Here is a 22,199-nt window from a genome sequence, read left to right as displayed (position 1 = left end):
AATGTTTATATTGACTAGCGGCCCGCCCTCGCTTCGCTTCGGAAACATTAGATTTTATTATTAATAGCTGAGTCCCGCGATGTAACGCCGCGAGGCAAAGCTAGTCTAAAAAAAAGTAGCCTAAGTTACCCCTTATATCATCGGCTACCTATCAGTGAAAGTCCCGTCAAAATCAGTCCAGCCGTTTCAGAGATTAGCCGGAACAAACAGACAGACAGACTAAAATTGTAAAAAATGCTACTTTGGTGTATGTACCGTATATATATATTCATATGCATGTAGTAAAAAGCGGCTATTTCAATATTACAAACAGACACACCAATTTTATTTATATGTATAGATGTAAACAAAAATATACCAACATTTCCTAAAAAATCTTGTTACTAATTCGCACAACAAAGCTATACCCTAAAAAATGTAAGGCATTCCCAAAAATGTGTGGATTACGCATAAATTTATTGGTCGGTGTACATTTCAAATTTTACGAGCGTAATTAATTTAAGTCCACATTACTTAAGTCCACATTGCTCTCTCCGTCCCACTACAACAATCTTGCACGCGTCGCCAAACTTTTACAAGACTCAGTCTTGCAACTTATTTATTAACAATGTAGTCATATTACCAAGGGGCATTTGTAAGTCACAAAGCAAATACGTTTTCGTATTCGTTCATGAGTAGGGACGTCCTAAGTAGCCCGGAGGACACGACCTAAGTAAACCTTCGTTTGGTGCTTGCAAACCGCTACAAAGTCATAAAGAACTAGAGATTTGAACCTTCCGAAAATTCTGTTGACGAGGCCCAGACAAATATTCATATTTAATTCCGTGTCGTGGCCCTTTGTGCCCACTATTAATGCAAACAGACGTTCAAAAGACTAATTTGGCATTCAAGTCGAAAGTTTCCGGTAGTTTCGCTGTTCCGTGGATTTTTCAGGGATGACACAATAGACCCTAATTTAGTGGAAGTTGCTCTACACGTGAGAATTCGTTGCCCATTTTATTTAAATTTAAGCATGTTGATATTTTTTTATACAAAAAAAAATACTTTTTCTGTCGTGAAGTTAGAAAAGTTTTCATATTTAATAAAAAAAAACACGTAAAATTCCACCGAGAAAAGTTTTTTCGAAATACAAAAACTAGCATACAGAAGTGTCGGATTATCTTCTACGCGAGGATTACGTGCCGTTTCCTATAAATATAAATCAGAAGCCTTTAGCCGAATAATCGGGAAAGTGTCATGTATTTTCTATTCGAGTTTAGTAAGGGAAAAGTATTGCCCTATTGTAAGTTATTCAAATAACGCGTATTTGTACGGTAAGCAGATATTCGAGGTTAACGTATTGTCAATAGAAAAATCTTTTTCATCTCGCTTTCGCCGCTATAAATCTAGATTATCGAAACCGGTTGAATAGCGGTTTTTTTTTTTTCTCAATCAAATATGTCTAGAACTTGGTGATCCATTTTCACTAGTTATTTATTTTCGCGAGTTTAATTCAACAATATTATTTTTAAATCTACGTGTGGTCCATGAATGACGCTTCGGGCTAAAAGAGTCTTTCTGCCAGGCGGTACCTTTAAAAATGAACAAATAAAAGACGGTAAAAATATCAGGATAAACTTAAAATTAATAATACCTTAATTTACTTACGTTTTCCACTTTAACACCTTCGTAAAAGGATTTTAAATAAAATATAATGCGGCAGACACTAAGGCCAGGTTATAGTGATATTTTATGCGAGGAACTAATTACCCTCTCAACGTTGACGACTTTACAAAGTTGCGTATCCCTTTACAGTGTTAATCTAAATATCCTATTCTGTTTGTACCTGTAAATTTCGTTGCAAAAACACGTCGTGCGGTCAGAGCCCGGACCCTCTCGCATCGCCCGTATTGCATTTAATAATTAATGAACATTTATAATAAATTCCGTTTTTAATTTGATCCGAAGTTGACGCTGGAAACAGCGCTGGATCTGTTCGCAAGAGCATTTTGTCGATATCGAAATTGTTTAATTTTCGAGAATCCTTTCGTGTTTTTTTTTTTTTTCGTTTTTGATTGTTATAGGTTACTCTTCGTGTTTAATTAAAGTTATAACGAGATTAACTTCGTGAAATTGTTCGTAATAAGAGCCATTCACGTTCGAAGCAGTCGTGCATTCTTGTTTGAAGGGTAAGAAGAGTTTAATTATAAGCAGCCGCTCGGCTCTGCCCCTGGCATTGCTCACTGCTCGCGTCAAAAAGAGTAATAAAAAATAGCTATATTACAAAAAAAATCGAGGCTTTGACCTTTTGAAATGTCTATGGAATTCGGTAACCATTTAAAACTAGAATAGTAGACTGTGAGATCATTTACTCATGCAGTAGGTATAGAAATATTTTTTTTATATAATTAGGTAAAGACAAAAAAGGACAGTAATATTTCTCAGATTTTTATTCGATTTTTTTTAGTAAATAAATAATGACCAGCTTTAATGGTATCAGTAAATATATTTTTCTTCTATCCTTTCCACCTTTAAACGATGAAGAGTTGTAACAAACCAAAAAATAAAACGTGAAATTAACCTAAATCTTGAAATTATTATGAAATAGCTGTGCGAACACTACTTAATAATTAATAAATAATTGTTTAAAAAAATATGTAAAGGGTTACTAAATAATTTCATTTACATATAGCTTAAGCAGTTTAGACAAAATCTATTAACAGAAAGAAAACATGACTTGAATATAATGGAATCAAAGCAATAACGCCTTAACAAGCATTCATTTAACAAAATTTTAACATCCACAAACAATCGGATATAATCGCATCAAACACAAAACAACATTATGAACACGCTATAAATAAAATATCGATTGTCTACGTTAACTAATCTATAATTTTCGTGTACTATTCGACTATTTAGAATGTTTTCCGGCGTTTCAGCATAATAAATTGTAATTAATGCAACCACAACGTATTTGGTACAACTTCTATTATAATTTAATAATGAGCATTCAGTTACGTGCATAAACATATTCCAGTGAAAGCACTAAACCGAAATTTCAGCGGAATGAATTGGCGTATTGTGTAGATGCTATTCGTTAATGTAGAATTTTAATGAGGCTTTTGTAAACAAATATTGTAGAATAATTTTTACTTGTTTTCTTGTTAGAGAGTTCAAATAAAAACCAACATGAATGAATTATGCATTGCATAAATTTTAGTCTGTCTCTAGTTTACAAGTATATTTTGTATTAAGCCAAGAATATTATCTATGTTATGTCGTGGATTTAAAAAAAAAACAAAAAAGAGACAGTACTGAATCATCTATATATATAAACATGAATTGCTGTTCGTTAGTCTCGCTAAAACTCGAGAACGGCTGGACCGATTTGGCTAATTTTGGTCTTGAATTATTCGTGAAAGTCCAGGGAAGGTTTAAAAGGTGAGAAAATATAAAAAAGCTCGGAATTATATAAAAACAAACAATTTTGTTTTCCTTTGATGTGTCCCCTTGATGTGTTTTTTATTTATCGACTAGCGACCCGCCCTCGCTTCGCTTCGGAAACATTAAAACACACATGAAACCAAAAAAAAAAAAATAAAAAAAAAAAAAAGTAGCCTATGTTCATCAGGGACAATGTCGGCTTCTAATGGAAAAAGAATTTTTCAAATCGGTCCAGTAGTTTCGGAGCCTATTCGAAACAAACAAACAAACAAATCTTTCCTCTTTATAATATTAGTATAGATTGAGGCACTACGAAGTTTGCCGGGTCAGCTAGTCATCAATAAATATTGATACAGTAAAATCTGATATACTATAAATAAGGAAAGGTACTAATAGTAGATTCACTGCTTTCTTCTAAAGATGTTTTAATATTTTTTTTCTATTTTTTCAATAAATATCTGTCTGCCTGTCATATGTTTGTTTGCACACATATCCGTAACTACTGAACTAGTTTTCATGTAATCTCCATAGGTAGACAGATAATTGGAACAGAAGGAAGGCTTTGGATTCATCAAAATCGGAAATTGTAAAAAAAAAAAATTGTCGTTTAAAGATTTTTCAAATTTCCTTTTAATATAGACGGAGATTAGAAAGAAATACAAATTAAAATGTTATATAGATAGAGATTACACAATCAATAATATTTGAAGAAAAACTCAGTTACTTTCTTATGCCCAGACTGCGGAATGGATATTTACTTAATTCGATTTGGAAATAGTAAGAGACCCGGGAAAGAATATAGGCCTTTCATCCCACCGCTAAGCGTGGGTCTTCGCCCATACAAAATAAGCGTACTCCACGTAGGCGAGCCTCAACGGAAAGGAAATAATTATTCAAAACATTAAACCGTTTTTCTTAGGGTAAGCATGGCTTGTATTTAAAGAGATCAAGGTTCATGATTGTATTGGAGTGATGTAGGCAAAATAAAAGAGAACTGTTCAAGTCGAGAATTCGTGTAATACTGTCATAATTTAGTGTGTGCAGTTACAAATATAAGGTTAGGCGAGCTGCACACTACATGATAAAGACTGATAATTATAAGTTAGCGGTGTATGTTTTCTTTGAGGCTTAATATTATAAGTAACGCGAATGCTGCCCGGCCGCTGATAGAATGTGTCAATAATCGAACGAATGACTTAAATTGAATTAAAAAAATAACGTCGACTATTATAAATAAATGTTAAAATTTTACTCTAAATATAAGTCATATCGATAGCGTTCACTCGACGGCCGGATTATAGAACTTGTAATATGGCTTACTGTGAATCCACTCGGGTTGGTGATCTTGTCCTTTCTGCGGCGAAGACTTACATATTTCGGTTTAAAATTCAAAAACCCTTCAACTTTCGAGGATCTCTTTTATTGCATTGGTTGGTATACGATTTTAATTTGTTGGTAGACGAGTTTACGGCCCACCTGATGATAAATAGTCGTCGTTGCTCAAGAACAAAGCAAAGCCAGGGCCACAGCCAAGTTGTTGCTCATAAAATGGGTCAAGTCTATGAGCGCTGACGCAATAGTTAACGATCGAGCTCATCTGAATATCGATGTTAATCAAATAGAACTGCTATAAAACTATCCAACAGCAAAGTACATTAACTAACGCTGTTACGCTGTTTTATTACTGGTGGTAAAACGTCTTGTGAGTCCGCACGGGTAGGTACCACCACCCTGCCTATTTCTGCCGTGAAACAGTAATGCGTTTCGCTTTGAAGTGTGGGGCAGCCGTTGTAACTATACTTGAGACTTTATAACTTATATCTCTTAGGTGGGTGGCGCATTTGCGTTGTAAATGTCTATGGGCTCCAGGAACCGCTTAACACCAGGTGGGCTGTGAGCTCGTTCAACTATATTTTTTTTAATTACTTAGATGCCATCTAAAAAATAAATAAAAAATCATCCACACGTGGTGAACTTTGCATTACCAAGAGTCCATCAAAGCATAACGTCCCGTTGCAACGCAGAGGTAACAGTTATGGTAGAATTACGGCGCAAATAAACTGCAAAAACCAGTATTAGGCCGCCTTCACAACGATTCAAGTATGGTTTTGTTTATTAGAAACTAGCGGCCCGCCCCGGCTTCGCTTGGGTAGTAGCGCACGCGATGTAAACAAAATTAGGTAATTTTTACATTATTGGAGTTTCAAATATCCCTTTTTTTGAAAATGTAATAAAGATAGCCTATCTCACCCGGGGATAGCATAGCTTTCCAACGGTGAAAGATTTTTTTAAATCAGTTCAGTAGGTTCGGAGCCGATTCAATATAAACAAACAAACAAATATTTCCTCTTTATAATATTAGTATAGATAAGTACATTGAATCCGATCGAAAGGATCTCTGTCTTATTTCCGCGTTTTTACAATTACGATATTTCGTACCTCTACACCATTTGATCGTCACTACCAATCAGACTGACCTGTGCATAGTAAGCACCATTTCTTAAAAATCTAGTCTAAGATTGTGGGTCCACAGAGATTGTTGTCTATTTCTTCCATGAACAAAGCCTGTATACAAAAAATTATACAATTTTGTACAACACAATTGATTCTTCGACATTCGTAATTGTGATGTTTTCGTTACTTAATACTAGAACGTTTATGTGTTATAAAAAACGAGACCTTTAATAATCTTTTCGGATTCATTGATCAGAAACAACACATCAGGTGAACTGAAGCTTATGTACTTGCAAAAAAATGCAGAACGCATCGTCCAAAGAATCCAGTAAAGCGTAAATGCCATGGTCACCCATCGTAGCCGCGTAGTTATTCTTCGCAATTGTTTTTTACTTAAACAATTTATGCCTTATTAAAACAATTTATTCCGTTTTGTTCTCGCGTTCCACGGTCGATTTACTTACGTTCGATACGTTTGTTTTGTATTTTTACTTGTTTTAAACGTCCGTTATTTTGAATTCTTCGTGTGTCCGGATGGATTAAAGATTGTTTTGTTTGTTGTTTCAAATGTTTTACTGTGATATGATAAGCTTGTTAAGTATGTAGAATTTTTAACTATTATAAGCAGTTGTATACGGTTAATAAATTTACTTTTGTGTTCGTGTTGTATGTGCGTATGCCTACAGTATTACTGTTTTTCTACTGAATTTGTAAGCGTTCTTTGCTTGATCTCTACATAGTATAAAACAAAGTCGCTTTCTCTGTCCCTATATCTGTCTGTCCCTATGTGTGCTTAAATCTTTAAAACTACGCAACGGATTTTGATGCGGTTTTTTTTAATAGATAGAGTGATTGAAGAGGAAGGTTTATATGTATAATAACATCAAATAAATAGTGGAGAAATCAATAATAAATTACAGTTTCCGAAGCGAAGCGAGGGCGGGTCGCTAGTAAATTATAAAATGTGTACTTAATAAAAAGCAGCGTTAAAGTACAAAATTTTTCATAAATTTAGAACACGATTTCGTCACAAATGAAATTTCAATTTCAATTTATTTTTAATCATGTGTGGAATTCTACAAACCACTCAAATTAAGAAGAGGCAGGGCGTCGATCGAAAAATGAGCTTAGATAAGATTAGCGTCTTACCAAAACTTTCATTGCATATAAAATTAACTTAAAAAAAACAGTAACATCCAACACAACCCCAACGCAAATTGTACAAAACATTACTAATCAATATTGGATGGGTCTAACTTGTTTTAAATAGAAAAGTAAATAAATTATAATTTATTTCGTTTAATTGCTTAACAGGAATGAACAGGTCTCCGATTTCAGCGACTGAAAGTCAATTAAGAACAAATTAATGCGTAAATAATTAGGCAGTAATTTTAAATGAGTTTCGTCACTGTTAATTGTTTGGACGTGATGATTGAGATGAAGCTACATTGTGTTTTTCAATCTCCATTTTAAGCTACAAAGTATGAAATAGCTGTGCTCAGGGGTTGCTGTATTTGTAAAATATTGAGACACGTCAATTAATCAATAGTAGCATATATGTCTGTATACATTGCTCTCTGACGCATAATCTTACTGATAAAATTAGCGTTCCATTGTGGAGCAATGGAGCAAGCTGTCTTTCTGCTCATGGGTTTGATATGCCACACGCAATCATCGGCATATATTCAGGGGCAAAAAATATTTTCATTAGAAGAAATAATGTTTTGTATGATTGTGTGATAAATTAATGTGTTGATATAAAATAAAGTATGTATGTGTTGTTGTGTAGTGTAATTATAATAAAATATTATAAAATAAATAAATACATGTGAGTCACCCACACATTGCTCCGCGAACGAGATGTAAAAATCACGCAAACTTTCCCATTTATAGTAATTGATATAATACATCTAAGTACCTGTTTAATAAAGCATGAAAGCATGAACACTTTTGTATTATCCTATGACAGCAAGGTCTCCACAGATCGAAATTAATTAAAATACTAACAACACAGGCATAGCGCATGTAATATTACAGCGCGAGGCATATTTAAGAACAGAGCATTAACATTTAATTACCATGTGTAAAGAGAGTTTCCGAAGGCAAAACGGGAACATCCGTTTAAAAGTAGAATATATTTAATAGTTTTCGTAGACTTGAATTTAATGGACCCGCGATGTACGCCAAAGACGATCGGTAACCGCCTCCTACGCTTCCTACTGGTCGATGATTCCGGGCAACAGCCATTTTTTTATTGGATTACATTGCTTATAACGTAGAAACATTAGCTTACAAATTTTAGACGTCTTTTTAATTATGTAAATATTTTTAGAATCACTACCTATTTAAGCTAAGACGCATAAATCAAAAACACAAGTATTATATGTACGAAACTAATATAAAGACATTTTTTCGGTAGATTAGTTTCCCAGGTCACTAAAGCGCGAATTTCCTTCCTTGATACCGGAGGTCAAGCTTTTCTAGGTCTGTCTGTCTGTCTGTTCAGTTAATTTATTTTCAATTCTTGAAGCCAAAAGACGCGGTTGCTGCTTGCTAAAAATAAACAAGACCCTAGTACAAAGCTAGTGGGTAGTGGTGGGTGATCGGTACACTCTACATCCAGTACATTATGCTCAAACAGTGAATACGCTTAGCTAATTTTTCAATAAAAATTATAATGCATATACAGCTAGTTTGCTTTTAGTAAATTGAGTATAGTTCCATTATTCTTAATCACAGATTTAACAGAGTATAAAAGTAAATTGGTGTCATAATACTTAATTGTTGTTCTTAAAATATAATAATTATGAAGTTGAAGCTATTTAATTAATTTTCCAACATTGTGATAATCCTTCACGCTACCCTTTTGACAATAAGTACAACATATTATGCATAAAATAATGGGTATTATAGCGTTTTTTTATAAGAATATTCTAGTGCTGCCACTAAATAATCTGCCCGTGGCCTAACTGTTGATATAGAGCTATTGGAAACATCATAATCTAAATTCATGTTGAAATATGAGGCGAAATAAAATATCAAAACCAATATTTAATTTTCAGGAATAAGTAAGGATATTCATTATTTAAATTTCCATGCTTACAATTATTGTTTCGTGACTAAATTTATGATCAAAAAATCTCATATAGTTCAGCTTGAAAAACAATAATACTACAAAAATTGTGATTTTTTGTAAAAACATAACAGACCATATTTGACTTTTGATATCGTGCAATATTCAACTTGTTTCTTCTAAGGCATAGACGAGAAAACCTTCTAAAACTGTTTTGCTTTCTAATTATATAGATTACAAATTTCCGACCCCAATTTTTTAAATTATTGTCCAAAATAATACCGAGATATTATCATGAGACAGTCGCAAGGACGTTTTGAATAAGGTTAGTTCCACAGTGACAATGTTAAGGTCATGTTACATAATCAGTTTTGTAGACGGCTTGGCGCGAGCGCCGGCTCAATGACCTGAGGCCGTGCAGGCGCGACAGCCTTCTAACTTGAATGTGGAATTCGCACACACATACCTACCACTAGTCAATTGAGTCACACTAGTCAGAGCGGTTTTTGAATGTAGATTGAAGGAAAATTACTAGCGTTCTTTGTACGATATGTTTTAGATTTAAGTGATTGTTTTTTTTTTTTAATTGTTTCTTTTATGTTAGTGATACTTATAAACCGATCAATGAAGAGTATCACGCTTTTTTTTCGGATTTGTGTTACAGCGCTAAATTGAATTTGAGCCAAATTAACAACGCGTTATCTGGTCTGCGTTTTTTTTGGGCGAATGATATACCTAAATATGTGGTGGGACTGCACGTACTAGTTTGATAAGTAAAACATCCAGTATACAATATAAATGGGACTTCGACATCATATTTCATAGGGGGTACAATATTCAAGCATGAAATGTAATGAAAAAGCAGAAACGTCGGTAATATTTAGTGGTCTCCAATTTATTTTGGTGGTAGGGCGTTTTTTGTCCGCACAAGTAGGCACCATCGTCCTGCCTATTTCTGCCACGAAGCAGTATTGCTTTACGATCTGCAGGGTGGAAAGCCGTTATAATCATAAAATTGAGACTTCGATCTCATTTTTTAGGCGGATTGGAGCATTTACGTATTGATGACTATGGATTCCGGTCACCAGGTAAGGTAGAACTGTGAGCTCGATCACACATTTAGGCAGTAAAAAAATTTTGGGATACAATAGTGCTGCGGTAAACCACAAAATGCCTTTTTTATTTTTTATTGCATTGATCGGTGGACGGGCTCACAGCCCACCTGGTGTTAAATGGTTACTAGAGCCCATAGACATCTACAACGTAAATGCCGCCATCCACCTTGAGATATAAATTCTAAGGTCTCAGTATAGTTACAACGGCTGTCCCACCCTTCAAACCAAAACGCATTACTGCTTCACAGTAGAAATAGGCGGGGTGGTTATACCTAACCGTGCGGACTCACAAGAGGTCCTACCACCAGTAGAGCCTTGCGTGCCTTGCTGCCTTACGTGAGCCCTACTCTAATCTAATGTACGATCTAAAAAAAAAGGCCAATATGAAAGGATACGCATGTTAGTATTCTTCAATTCATTAACACAGGGCTACTCCGTGTTTGCTGATATGTTAGCAGTAGGCGCGATTTGGATCACGCGTGACGTAGCGTGTAACTCGACTCTTGGCGCTTCCTCTCAGTGGCGACATGTGTTTGCATTGCATCAATAAATTTGTTCATTTTTATGATAACACTTGGTTGAGATAAATTCACGTTATGATCTTTTAAAGGATTGCAGCTCTAGAGTTTGGTGCTTTTTTTAAATGTAGAGCATGTGCATATTGTGCTATCTCTCTTGCACACTCGCATTTACAGGCCATGACGTCATGAACCATTCAATCCTTTCCTTTTTGTTAATTATCCACCCAATTTCAAAATGTAACTTAGACTTTGCTGAACGGATTTAAAAGTATGGGGCTGCTATAATTTCAACGGTTTTGATAAAATACAAATTTTTTTTTGTGAAAAACTAATTAATTATAGTAAAAATCATCTGTCGTTCTTGCGAGTTGCGAAGTTTTGAGATTGGCGATGTACCATTATGTTTTCAGTTTGTGAAATCTATTTACATTGTCTCATTCAACAACTCTCATAGCGTAGAACTCTAGTTTTAACCAGGTGGTGACAGTTGCGTTATGACGATTGCCACTCGCGACAAATTAAAGGAAATAATCTGATTGCGAAAACAATTCAATATATTATGCATCGGTTGCTGCATCTATAACAAGCCACAAGAATACTTTCCCTTTTAAAATAGCTTCAACATACATAAACAAACATTGTTATAAATATGTCGGCGCAAATATGACTATTTACCTACTGATCATCAACTAATTACTCTCTGATAAGAAATTAATGTTAAACAGTTCCTTTTATTGTAATTTCAATACTTTAAAACGTGTTTGAAAAACGTGTAAACCCGCTCACGTGTTTGAAAAACGTGTAAACCCGCTCACGTGTTTAAAACGTGTCAACACGCTCACGGGTACGAAGCCCCATAAATACGGCCGTGCTGTCTAGCACTGATTGATTCGTGTCCGAGCCGTTGTACTGTACGGATATCTCTGTAACGTTGTTATGCTTCTCGTGCAATATACGAAGTTCTTGTGAAGTTCTCGTGAAGTTTTGTTTCGGAAACCCAAACATGAGTTGTCGTCAACAAAGCAATAACCGTGACGTCAGCAATGCTGACGTCACACTTTTTAAAAACGTTCCATCTGTATCTCCCCCGACATCAGAAGTGAAGGATCAGGACTTTACTCTCACTGGCGTGACGTGTTTGAACATGTTCGAAGTACAGCGGAAAAACATGATGCAGATGAGAATACCAGTAACGGTATCTGAGATCACGGGTCAGAAATTCTTCGGGAACAGACAGATTCCGATCCATGTGCTTGGTGCGCTACGATTGATATGTACCTCGATAAACGTCTACTGGATGGTTCACGGCTCATTGTAGTCTTCAGTGGGGCCCTGAAAGGCGGTGCCTTATCATGATTGTCGCGGATTTCATACGTAAGTGTCACATGGAGGCATTTGCGACTTATTTCTCGCTCGTTATGCAAAATTCTTGCTGCGACGCTTATCAATTTAAGCAATGGTAAGCCACAAAAGCGTGAATGCAGCATACGCAAGTCGTGTAATAGCGTCTGCTACCTCGATGGAAGATCTGAGCCACGAAGAAACTTTATCACATGGCATTTACTAGCGGAAATAGGACACAAAACAAGCTGTTGCAAGAAATTAAGGCAAGTGCAAGTCTCAAGTGGAAGTTCGATCACAATAATGGATCTGTCATGACGACAAGCAAGCAAACAAGAAAGCAAGCAATTTTTCGTGGGGAAGAAAATTGACACATTTGAAGTCGTCGTGACCTGTAAGATACACCGTCCGGTGCGTTCGTGTCTGACGATGCGGCGGTGTTCGGGTCCCGCAGGCGGATGCCAGTTTTTCGGGTGAAGTGTGTGCTTGTGCGTGCTTGACAAGTGTTCGCGGTTGGCTTCCGCAGTGTGGGAGTAACATCGTGTAGTAGAGGTGGAACCCGCAAAATTGTAATTTGCGTGGTGGCTGGTGGTAAGATGTCTTGTGAGTCTGCACAGGTAGCCAGAGGTGAGACTTCTGCGGTCGCAGCCCACCCAGTCTGCGAGAACCGGGCAGATCGCCTCGACAGTACGGAGGCCGGCCGACGGGTCCGCCAAATGACGAGACTACGCCTCCAGCACGGACTGCCGAGTTTGGAGCCCTCGCGCTCCGGCTGCACTTGCGCTAGGGCGCGCCGCCTCGTAGGAGACTGTGAGGTATCCTTGAATGACTCTGACCGCGATCGCGCGTTGCCGCCGTCGCAGCGCAGCGACGTTCTAGTGGGTAAGGACGTGGCACCAGACGGGTGATCCGTATAGTGCCATCGACCGCACGGGTACCGTCACCCTGCCTATTTCTGCCGTGAAGCAGTGGTGTATTTCGGTTTGAATGGTGGGGCAGCGGTTGTAGCTATGCTGAGACCTTGAAACTTGTATCTCGGGGTGGATGACGCGTTTGCGTTGTGGATATATGTGGGTCCAATAACTACATAGCACCAGGTGGGCTATGAGCTCGTTCATAGTCCACCCATCTAAGCAAAAACATTGCCACGAGTTGCCGCCGAGGCAAATTGATGGCGCGATGTCATCGACGGCCGCGAGCAACGCAGCAGCAGAGCGACGTGCCGGTAGCTGCGTAACATCGGGTGTTTTGGTAAATGAGAAAAATCTGGTGAGTCGTTTTACTTTTATTTGGAATCTGATGCCGAATGTTCTCTTGTCGAGAAATCTATTAGTAGTAGCTTCATAATTCAGGAATTTTATGCGATGGTTCTCATAAAGGGTCTGTTGTTTTGACCAAAACTGTACGGAACAAATCCTTTGCGATGATTTATTGCTTAACCATTTTAATGTCATGTACTACCCGATAGTTGTTTTAATCGGTTCAGTGAGATTGAGCATTCAGCGAAATAAGCACTTAAATCTAGTGTGTCCTTATTCAAAGCCCACACTTGCGTTATTGCTGACCAAGCTCGCAATTAGCTCATGGAATTGTTCTTGACATGTTCTTGACAAGAAGTGCTAGAAGCACATATTTTTTAAATTGTTCTATCCAACGTATAAAAAGGGTGAGCCCTCTTGAGCTTTTAATAATTCGTGTGCCATACCCCGAAAAGCTTTTTACTTTAAATGATACTGAAAACAAGAGATTAACCTTGACGAGACCAGAGAGCAACCGGTTCCCCTCGTACTAATGAACAGGTAGAGCGCGTTATGAGTGTCCTAAAAGCAATGTTAACAGCGGTAGACTAGCGATACCAGATCGTGGCAAGATGTTGTAGGTGAGGTTCAGCTAGCTATTAATTGCACGATGAGTCGTGTAACGAAAGCATCGCCACTCGAGCTTTTAATCGGCAAGGTTGCAAGACCGTCGTTGATGTGTAGCGATGTAGACTGAAATTGATATTGACGAAATTCGCGAGATAGCGTATGAGAACAAAAGATTATGATAAGGCGCGATTTAATCAAACAAAGGCGAAAATTTAAAATTTTCCGGTAAGCGTACGTACAAATATGCACACGATAGGTTGAGGAGGATATCAGTAGGTCATGTACCAGTCGAAGTTGATGTTGACAATGATCCTATTGAAGATGAGTGAGCCTAAGTTGTGCTGGAAACTCTAGTAAGACTCTATCGGCCGTATTGTGTTCGACCGTACTAGTAGCTATTACGTAGTCATAGCCCGGTAGAAATCGATGTCTCTTGAGGCAACTCAAGTAGTCCGTGGGTGCGCGGTGCGCGTTTGGCTCTGACGGAGGTCGGGGTCTGTAAATACCATCGTGTGTAGTCAGGGGGTGATGCACACGGGCGATTCACGCTGTGGATGCGCATCATGAGGGCAATTGCGATTGCTGGTCGGCGGGAGAGCCGTGGCGATAGAGAGGCTTATGTGAAGTTTCGATAATTTAATTATGCTTAATTAAATGGTTGAATGAATAAACGACGGTGGTACAAGGCTCTGATCATCCTCCGCTCTTTAATTTGCTCTAGAAGTTTATTGTGATCAATTATTTCCGTATACTTGAGAATTTTCTAAGCTTTTACTATGTGTGTGTGCTTAATTCATCAAAATGTAGTGCAATCCCTAAATACGATTTTGTTGAAACTAGTGACTTAGAAGATGTAGAGTCAAAAGACCACGATACAACTAACTGATTAAAGTAAGGATTTTTGTTGTCCTATTTTGTGTGATTAGTAAAGATAAGTATTCGGTGTCATTTATAAAACTGGTAATTGAACACATCACCTAAATCGAGCGTGTGTTTTATGTTGAAGTTGGGTGCCGGATGGAGGTCCCACTTATTTGCGTCGCTCGATGGAGGTATCAAGGTTATCGTCACTCGATATAGGTGGCATGAGTTACTCTCACTAGATGGAGGTGATTGTAACGACAGTTTGTGATTGATACTGAATACTGATGAAATACTACTCACATTACTTAGTTTTGTAATGACTCTGGTTTCTAATGCTTATTGAGCGTTAATGAAATTTTTCAGTTGTATAGTGTGTCGCTAATAATTGGGTAATTAAATTATCTACTCACACAGGTTAAAGATCTTGTTGAAAGCTAACGTTATGTTTTGTAATGAAAGAATCCCAATCCTCAATCTTGAATGAATCAGGATTGGCCGAGACGAAACCTGTTTGATATTACAGAAGGTTATTTTTCTAGCAGGAGCGTCACACAGGGACGTGTGACATGTCAGAATGGCCGTGTCGTGATTAAAGACTTTTAGTAATATTAAGACGTTATTTTGACTATTATTTTAAATGATGAAATGCTGTTTTGATAAATATCACAAAATGTAGGGTAGACTCCGTAACGCCACAGTATAAAATGGCGGTACGTGGACAGAGTCGTGGCGTTCCGTGTCAGACAGTCATCCAGTCCGTATCAGACGGTCCGTCCGTCAGAGTCAATGAGTCTCTGGCAGTCAGTCAGTCTGTTGGTATGTGGCACGAAACTGTCGGTTTACCCTGTCATTGTGAAAGTTGTGTGTGTTGGGTTTCAATAATTATTATTCAAAAAGTTTTATTGACTAAACTGAGTTCAATCGAACACGAGTGATAACGGAAACTACCGCTTAACCATCCCCGCCGCGCGCCGATTTATATTTCTTACTGCTATCCTGATAGTTACTTAAAATGTTTACCAATTTATGAGAAAGTCAGTATCAACATCAGCAGTAAGATCCAGCCGTTGGCCTTTGTCTTTGTTGACGGGTCGACCATCATTAAAAGTAAGCCTGTACATTACCCCTATCCTATTTTCCTTCCTTGAACCAATTTCAGAGCCCCTGTGGACCACGGTCATAATACATAAGGCCTAGGCCACAGCATCGTCCTACCTACATCCTTTAGAGCCCCTGTGGACCACGGCGTACGAGACCGCTCAGCACCACAGCATCATTCCCATGTGAGCTCTTCATTACGCTATTTATTTTCAGAGCCTCTGTGGACCACGGTCATAAATATAAGGCCCAGGCCACAGCATCGACCTTCACAATCCTTTAGAGCCCCTGTGGACCACGGCGTACGAGACCGCTCAGCACCACAGCATCAAACCCTCATAAGCCTAAACAAAAGGCAAAACATTACTTTTCAGAGCCTCTGGGGACCACGGTCAAAATGATTGACTATGACTGACTAACTTTGACCGACTTAGGCCTAGGCCCCAGCATCGTCCTAGTTCCCACTTCCATTAGAGCCCCTGTGGACCACGGCGTTCGAGACCGCTCAGCGCCACAGCATCAATCCTATCTACGAGAAATCAAATCGTGCAATTATGCGTGGAGCATTTGTATCGATATATCTACGAGTACATAAATCGTGCGAGTAAGCGTGGAGCATTACAAGCACTTCAATATCATCGCTCACCTCCCATGTACAGCATTCCTATACTTATAACAATTTTGTATAAAGCTTCTCAATCTTTATTCTGTACTACATAAGTACCACAGTGTACGCCCACTACATAAGTACCACAGTGTACGCCCACTGCATAAGTACCACAGTGTACGTCCACTACATAAGTACCACAGTGTACGCCCACTACATAAGTACCACAGTGTACGCCCACTGCATAAGTACCACAGTGTACGTCCACTACATAAGTACCACAGTGTACGTCCACTACATAAGAACCACAGTGTACGTCCACTACATAAGTACCACAGTGTACGTCCACTACATAAGTACCACAGTGTACGTCCACTACATAAGTACCACAGTGTACGTCCACTACATAAGTACCACAGTGTACGTCCACTACATAGTACCACAGTGTACGTCCACTACATAGTACCACAGTGTACGTCCACTACATAGTACCACAGTGTACGTCCACTACATAGTACCACAGTGTACGTCACAATATAAAACTACACAAAATAAGTTACTTTCAAAGTAACATAAAAAGGTACACAGATACCAATCTCAGAAACAGACATTCCATTGTTTCAGATGGACTCCAAGAACTCTCTGGTGATACACCATACATGGGCGGCTGGTGCAGAGCGCGCACCGCCTGTCAGTATGGCCGTGTCGGCGCAAATATGACTATTTACCTACTGATCATCAACTAATTACTCTGTGATAAGAAATTAATTTTAAACAGTTCCTTTTATTGTAATTTCAATACTTTAAAACGTGTTTGAAAAACGTGTAAACCCGCTCACGTGTTTGAAAAACGTGTAAACCCGCTCACGTGTTTGAAAAACGTGTAAACACGCTCACGTGTTTAAAACGTGTCAACACGCTCACGGGTACGAAGCCCCATAAATACGGCCGTGCTGTCTAGCACTGATTGATTCGTGTCCGAGCCGTTGTACTGTACGGATATCTCTGTAACGTTGTTATGCTTCTCGTGCAATATACGAAGTTCTTGTGAAGTTCTCGTGAAGTTTTGTTTCGGAAACCCAAACATGAGTTGTCGTCAACAAAGCAATAACCGTGACGTCAGCAATGCTGACGTCACACTTTTTAAAAACGTTCCATCTGTATCTCCCCCGACAAATATTATGTACATAAATCACAAAAACGAACCATTTTTGTGGACGGTATTACGATTAGAGGAAAATAAAAACCTCATGAATCTTCCCTATTATAATTGAATCCCGAACGTCTTGAACATATTGGCTTAAGGGTAAGTTAATCTAATTAGTGTAACAGAGATAACGTTTCTGTGTCTTCAAAAACAAGCTGATAATTCCCCTTAATTACCTCGTATGTGCCGATGACGAGAATTAAATTAATACTATCGAAAACAGCCGTTTTTGGAGCATGATAGGATATATAGTAGACGATTAGCTTTGTGTTTTGAATGTATTCATTTTGATTTGTATACCTTTCTAAATTGAAATATTCCTTTTACGTTAAAAAAAATAATATTTTTGTGGTAATCCATTGATTTTATTTGAAATGTGTTGGCTAAAAATAACCGATTAAACTTACCCTTGTGTCCTACCCGAATTTGTCTTAGTATTTTCAGTGATGGTAGGACATGGGTAGGAAAAGATAGGAGGAAGGGTATATACATGTATATATCCTTGGGTCCACGGTCTGCTCCCAAAATGCAGACTGTGGGTCAAGCCCAAGATACCCCGCTTGCCCTGAAGCGCGGACACTTCGTATGAGGTTCTCCCCCTGCCTGAAAAAAAGGGGGTGTAGCCCTCCCTGATTGTGTTATCTGTGAGCTCGTCTGTGTTTTTGCAATAATAAAGTGTAACGCATGTTTACAAATCTTCGGGTTGATTTTGTTAAAAATATTCAACAAAAAGTCATTCGTGATCACGTAAGTAATACATACAAATATACAGAGAAAAAGACATACAGTGGTATAATCGGTTAATTCCATACATCTCTTTTTTATGACCCTTTTAGGTCTAGGGCCCACTTGATGGTGGAGTGGTTACCGTCGCTCATGCATGTCAACAATTCCAGGAGCTAAGGATCCAAAGAGCCAAAGAGCAAGCCACGGCCTACTATTAGCTCAGTAGTCTTACCCATTACACCATAATTTGTTAAATTGGTAATGAACATTATTCAATATAATAATAGATGGGAGGAATAAATAAAACAGGAATAATTGAAGCATTTAATTCCACACAAAAACGGGTTCGAATTAAATAATATTTAAAATTATAAACATTAAGTTCCACGATATTAATATTTCCATATTTAAAAAAGTCTTCAGATTCAACATTGACGCTGGCATTTTCTGTCTGGCGGCTTAAACCACGGTTCACTACTGCCTCTCATTTCTCTGTGGTACCAGTCATGTTTCAGCTTAACGAATCCACAGCCGGTACATTTTATATTTCTATACCATGGCATCAACTCATGTGCTTTGATATAAATTTAATGTAACTATATGTACGTACAAATTTACGCGTAAAAATGATTTATACGCGTTTTCATAACAATTATCTCAAATAATTTAAATTCATTTAAAACTTTTTATTATTTTAGATAGGTGGTGGTAGGACCTCTTGTGAGTCCGCACGGGTAGGTACCACCGCCCTGCCTATTTCTGCCGAAGCAGTAATGCGTTTCGGTTTGAAGGGTGGGGCTGCCGTTGTGACTATACTGAGACTTTAGAACTATATCTCAAGGGGTGTGGCGCATTTACGTTGTAGATGTCTATGGGCTCCAGTAACCACTTAACACCAGGTGGGCTGTGAGCTCGTCCACACATTTAAGCAATAAAAAAAAAAATTATGAGTAAACGTTTGAATTTTAGTATTTGATTAAAGGAGTTTTGAATTATTTACACATTCTTAAATTTGAAAAATTCAAGTCGGGTTCAAGCATTTTTTAACATCCAGAAAATGGTTACGAATTGACTTAAAGAAATAGTTAAATGTTTTGACAAATTAAAAGTAGTTAACTAATAAGCAAAATTTCCGAGAAGTGAGCAACCAATTTAAGAATTTTTTAAATTTATTTTTGGTGTATACAAAAATCTATCTACAATACACCGACGACTAAGAAATTAATTACAAATGGAAATCATAATAGTAATCTGTTTTAATAACAATTTCTCGTTAGTTCGTCAAAAGGCTTCAACTTTATTACAAATAATGGAGGCTTTTCGATAATAAATAAATATCCGATAAAATGAAGGAGGCAAGTCAGAAATGCGTTATTAAAATGAAATGATTAGTTGAGTTCACAATTTAATAAAGTATTTTATTAAGCAATTAATTGTATTTCTGTAGCTTTATTAATTTTTGTGGAAAACTAAAAGCTAAAGTAAGAACCGATAAATTCAAATTTAAGTTATTCTTCGGAAGGTTTGTGTTTGTTAATGTGTCATTTAAGTGGATTTGATAAATATGTTTGCGATTTTAACATATCACTACATAGTATAAAAAAAAGTCGCTTTCTCTGTCCCTATATCCATATGTATGCTTAAATCTTTAAAATTACGCAACGGATTTTGATGCAGTTTCTTTTAATAGATAGAGTGATTGAAGAGGAAGGTTTATATGTATAATAAAATCCATTAAATAGTGGAGAAATCAATAACAAATTACAGTTTCCGAAGCGAAGCGAGTGCGGGTCGCTAGTTTCTATCAAAAAAAGGTTTTAAATTTGAGTTTTTAATTTGTGAGCTCATAGTCGACTTTTTTATTTTTTTATTACTCTTGTAGGCAGACGAGTATATAGCCCACCTGATGGTGATTGGTTACCATCGTCAGTGAACTTCAGCAATCCCAGGGACAGAGCCAAGCCGCTGGACCTTGGACCTGGCCAAGACCTGGTGTTAAATGGTTACTGGAGCTCTTGACATGACAACGTGAATGCCGCCATCCTGTTTTAAGATTTGTCTCAATTGTACGCAATCACGCAAATTATAATTTTTGCGGTATTGAGTTTTATTACACGTTATTAATCATTCATAGGTCACGACGATTTTTAAACTATGTTTTATGTATTAAGCTCATCGATCTAATCACGTTACCTATCAGAAAAGTAACAAAGAAGCAATGAATATAGTATATATATTTTTTTGGATAACATTTTCGCCGAATATCCTTTGCTTTCTGCGAAATCTAGTAAGTTGTAAAACTTCATAATTCTTTAAAAAGAATATGTGAAATCTCAGACTTTGATAAACTTTGGCGAATAAGGATGCACATAATTAAAAATTAATTGTAACCGCTTCGCTCGTTCCACAGACAGCTTAAGCTTGTTTATTTTATTTACATTCGAAGAAAATAAGATTTCTAATGGAATTAAGCGTGCTTTCAAGTGGAACCTGTTCAGGTAAATACTTATTTGTTTACTCCTCGTCCACTAACGAGACGGAGTAATCTGTGTCTCCTGCTTTCAGAAAGGAAAGGTAAATAGTGCGCGACGTTAAAAGGTGCCTAATCCTCCGTAAGCACGTACAATGAGCTTACATCGCGTGCTCAGATGTCCTTTAACGAAAGTCGGACCTCTGAGATCAATGCGATTTGTCCCCGTTACCCGTTAAAGATTTCCGCAAGATAATGCTCGCTTATTTGCGACGTTGAGTCGTCAATTTTCAGCGATTTTCGGATTTTCTCTTCAACGAACCATGAGAAGGCTTGGTTTGTGCAATGCAGTTGTAGTTTAAAAAACGGGACATTCTCTCTTAAAATAACATTTTTTTTCATTGGTCATTGAAAAATATTGATAACGTTTTCATTTGTCACTAAACAAAAAAAAAAGTAACAAAAAACAAACCTAATAGCCACAACGTAATGTCCATATCATATTCAGTCGTATGAACTTCGAAAGTTTTCATATCAAGTGTTAAAAGTTGCAGCGGAAAGTCCGTTCGCCGCACACTAGAGTAGCGTTTAAAAGTAAGAGAGAGCGTAGAGATGTAGGGAGATGTGGTCGCGGAGGCTGAGCGAGCGCGGCGCAGGCGCCCAGGTGAGTCAGGTGGGCCCGCCCCCAGTGCCCTCCGCGCGTCTCGCGCACCTGCCTCGCCGTTCAGTCCACCGCCAAACGCCGGCCTGGCGACTTGTGCTCCGTGCACGACGCCACTCTCTCCACACTCTCGCGAGCCCTGCGCGTCGTTTCTCGCTTCTCCCGATCACTTAGTTTCCCGCTTTCTCGCGGCGATCCGGTCCTATCCCGTAACTTAGCGCTCGAGTTTCGATACTTTTTCCGCACTTTGGGAGTCATTTGAGAACTTTCAAAGTTCCCGCGCGTCGTCCGAAGTGACCTGTATTATCAGGTCGGCTGTTAAGTCACGGCACTAAAGAGTACGAGAGTCGAGTTGAGTTTCGGGAAGTCGGCGGTGCAAGAGACCGTCGAACGCTCGGAGGTCGGCCGCGGATGCGGTCGTGAGAGACGAGTGCGAGGCCTCGAGGAGGCCGCCGGCACGCTGTTCCCACCGCAGCTCGGGTGCGTGTCCTACGTGACGCCGTGCGCTTGCTGCCCGCCGCTGCTCGTGCAGCCGGCTCCGCATCCACTCCCATTGTCACTGCCTCTCCCGTTGACCCTCGCTCTCCCACTCCAAGCTCTAGATCCCCAAGTCGCTAAACAACATCGACTGCTGCTCTCTAACATGGTAAGTCCGCACAACTTCCGTATCCGGTTTATATCTTCTTCTATAGCTTTATCTAGAACTTTCTACAAGTGGAGAATACGACGCTGCCAAAGTTACGAACGAACAGATCTGATAATAAGTCT

General features: G+C 38.3%; 1 protein-coding gene across 5 annotated transcripts in view; it reads left to right on the top strand.

The window, feature by feature from the left end:
• heph (polypyrimidine tract-binding protein 1 heph) overlaps positions 1-22,199 on the top strand; it is a 522,083-nt gene that overhangs the window by 282,341 nt on the left and 217,543 nt on the right. For 3 of the 5 annotated variants that reach the window (XM_028180565.2, XM_028180566.2, XM_089736955.1), the window contains exon 1: positions 21,447-22,077. The exons of the other annotated variants lie outside the window; for them this stretch is intronic. In XM_028180565.2, the coding sequence (XP_028036366.1) occupies positions 22,075-22,077 (3 nt within the window). In that variant the 5' untranslated portion in view covers positions 21,447-22,074. Of the gene's footprint in view, positions 1-21,446; positions 22,078-22,199 lie in introns of those variants that run through there. 5 annotated transcript variants of the gene reach the window in all.

Source organism: Bombyx mandarina, chromosome 22, assembly GCF_030267445.1.
Source record: "Bombyx mandarina strain Sakado chromosome 22, ASM3026744v2".
In the NCBI taxonomy this organism is placed as follows: Eukaryota; Metazoa; Arthropoda; class Insecta; order Lepidoptera; family Bombycidae; genus Bombyx; species Bombyx mandarina.
This window is presented reverse-complemented; position numbering and strand designations above follow the sequence as displayed.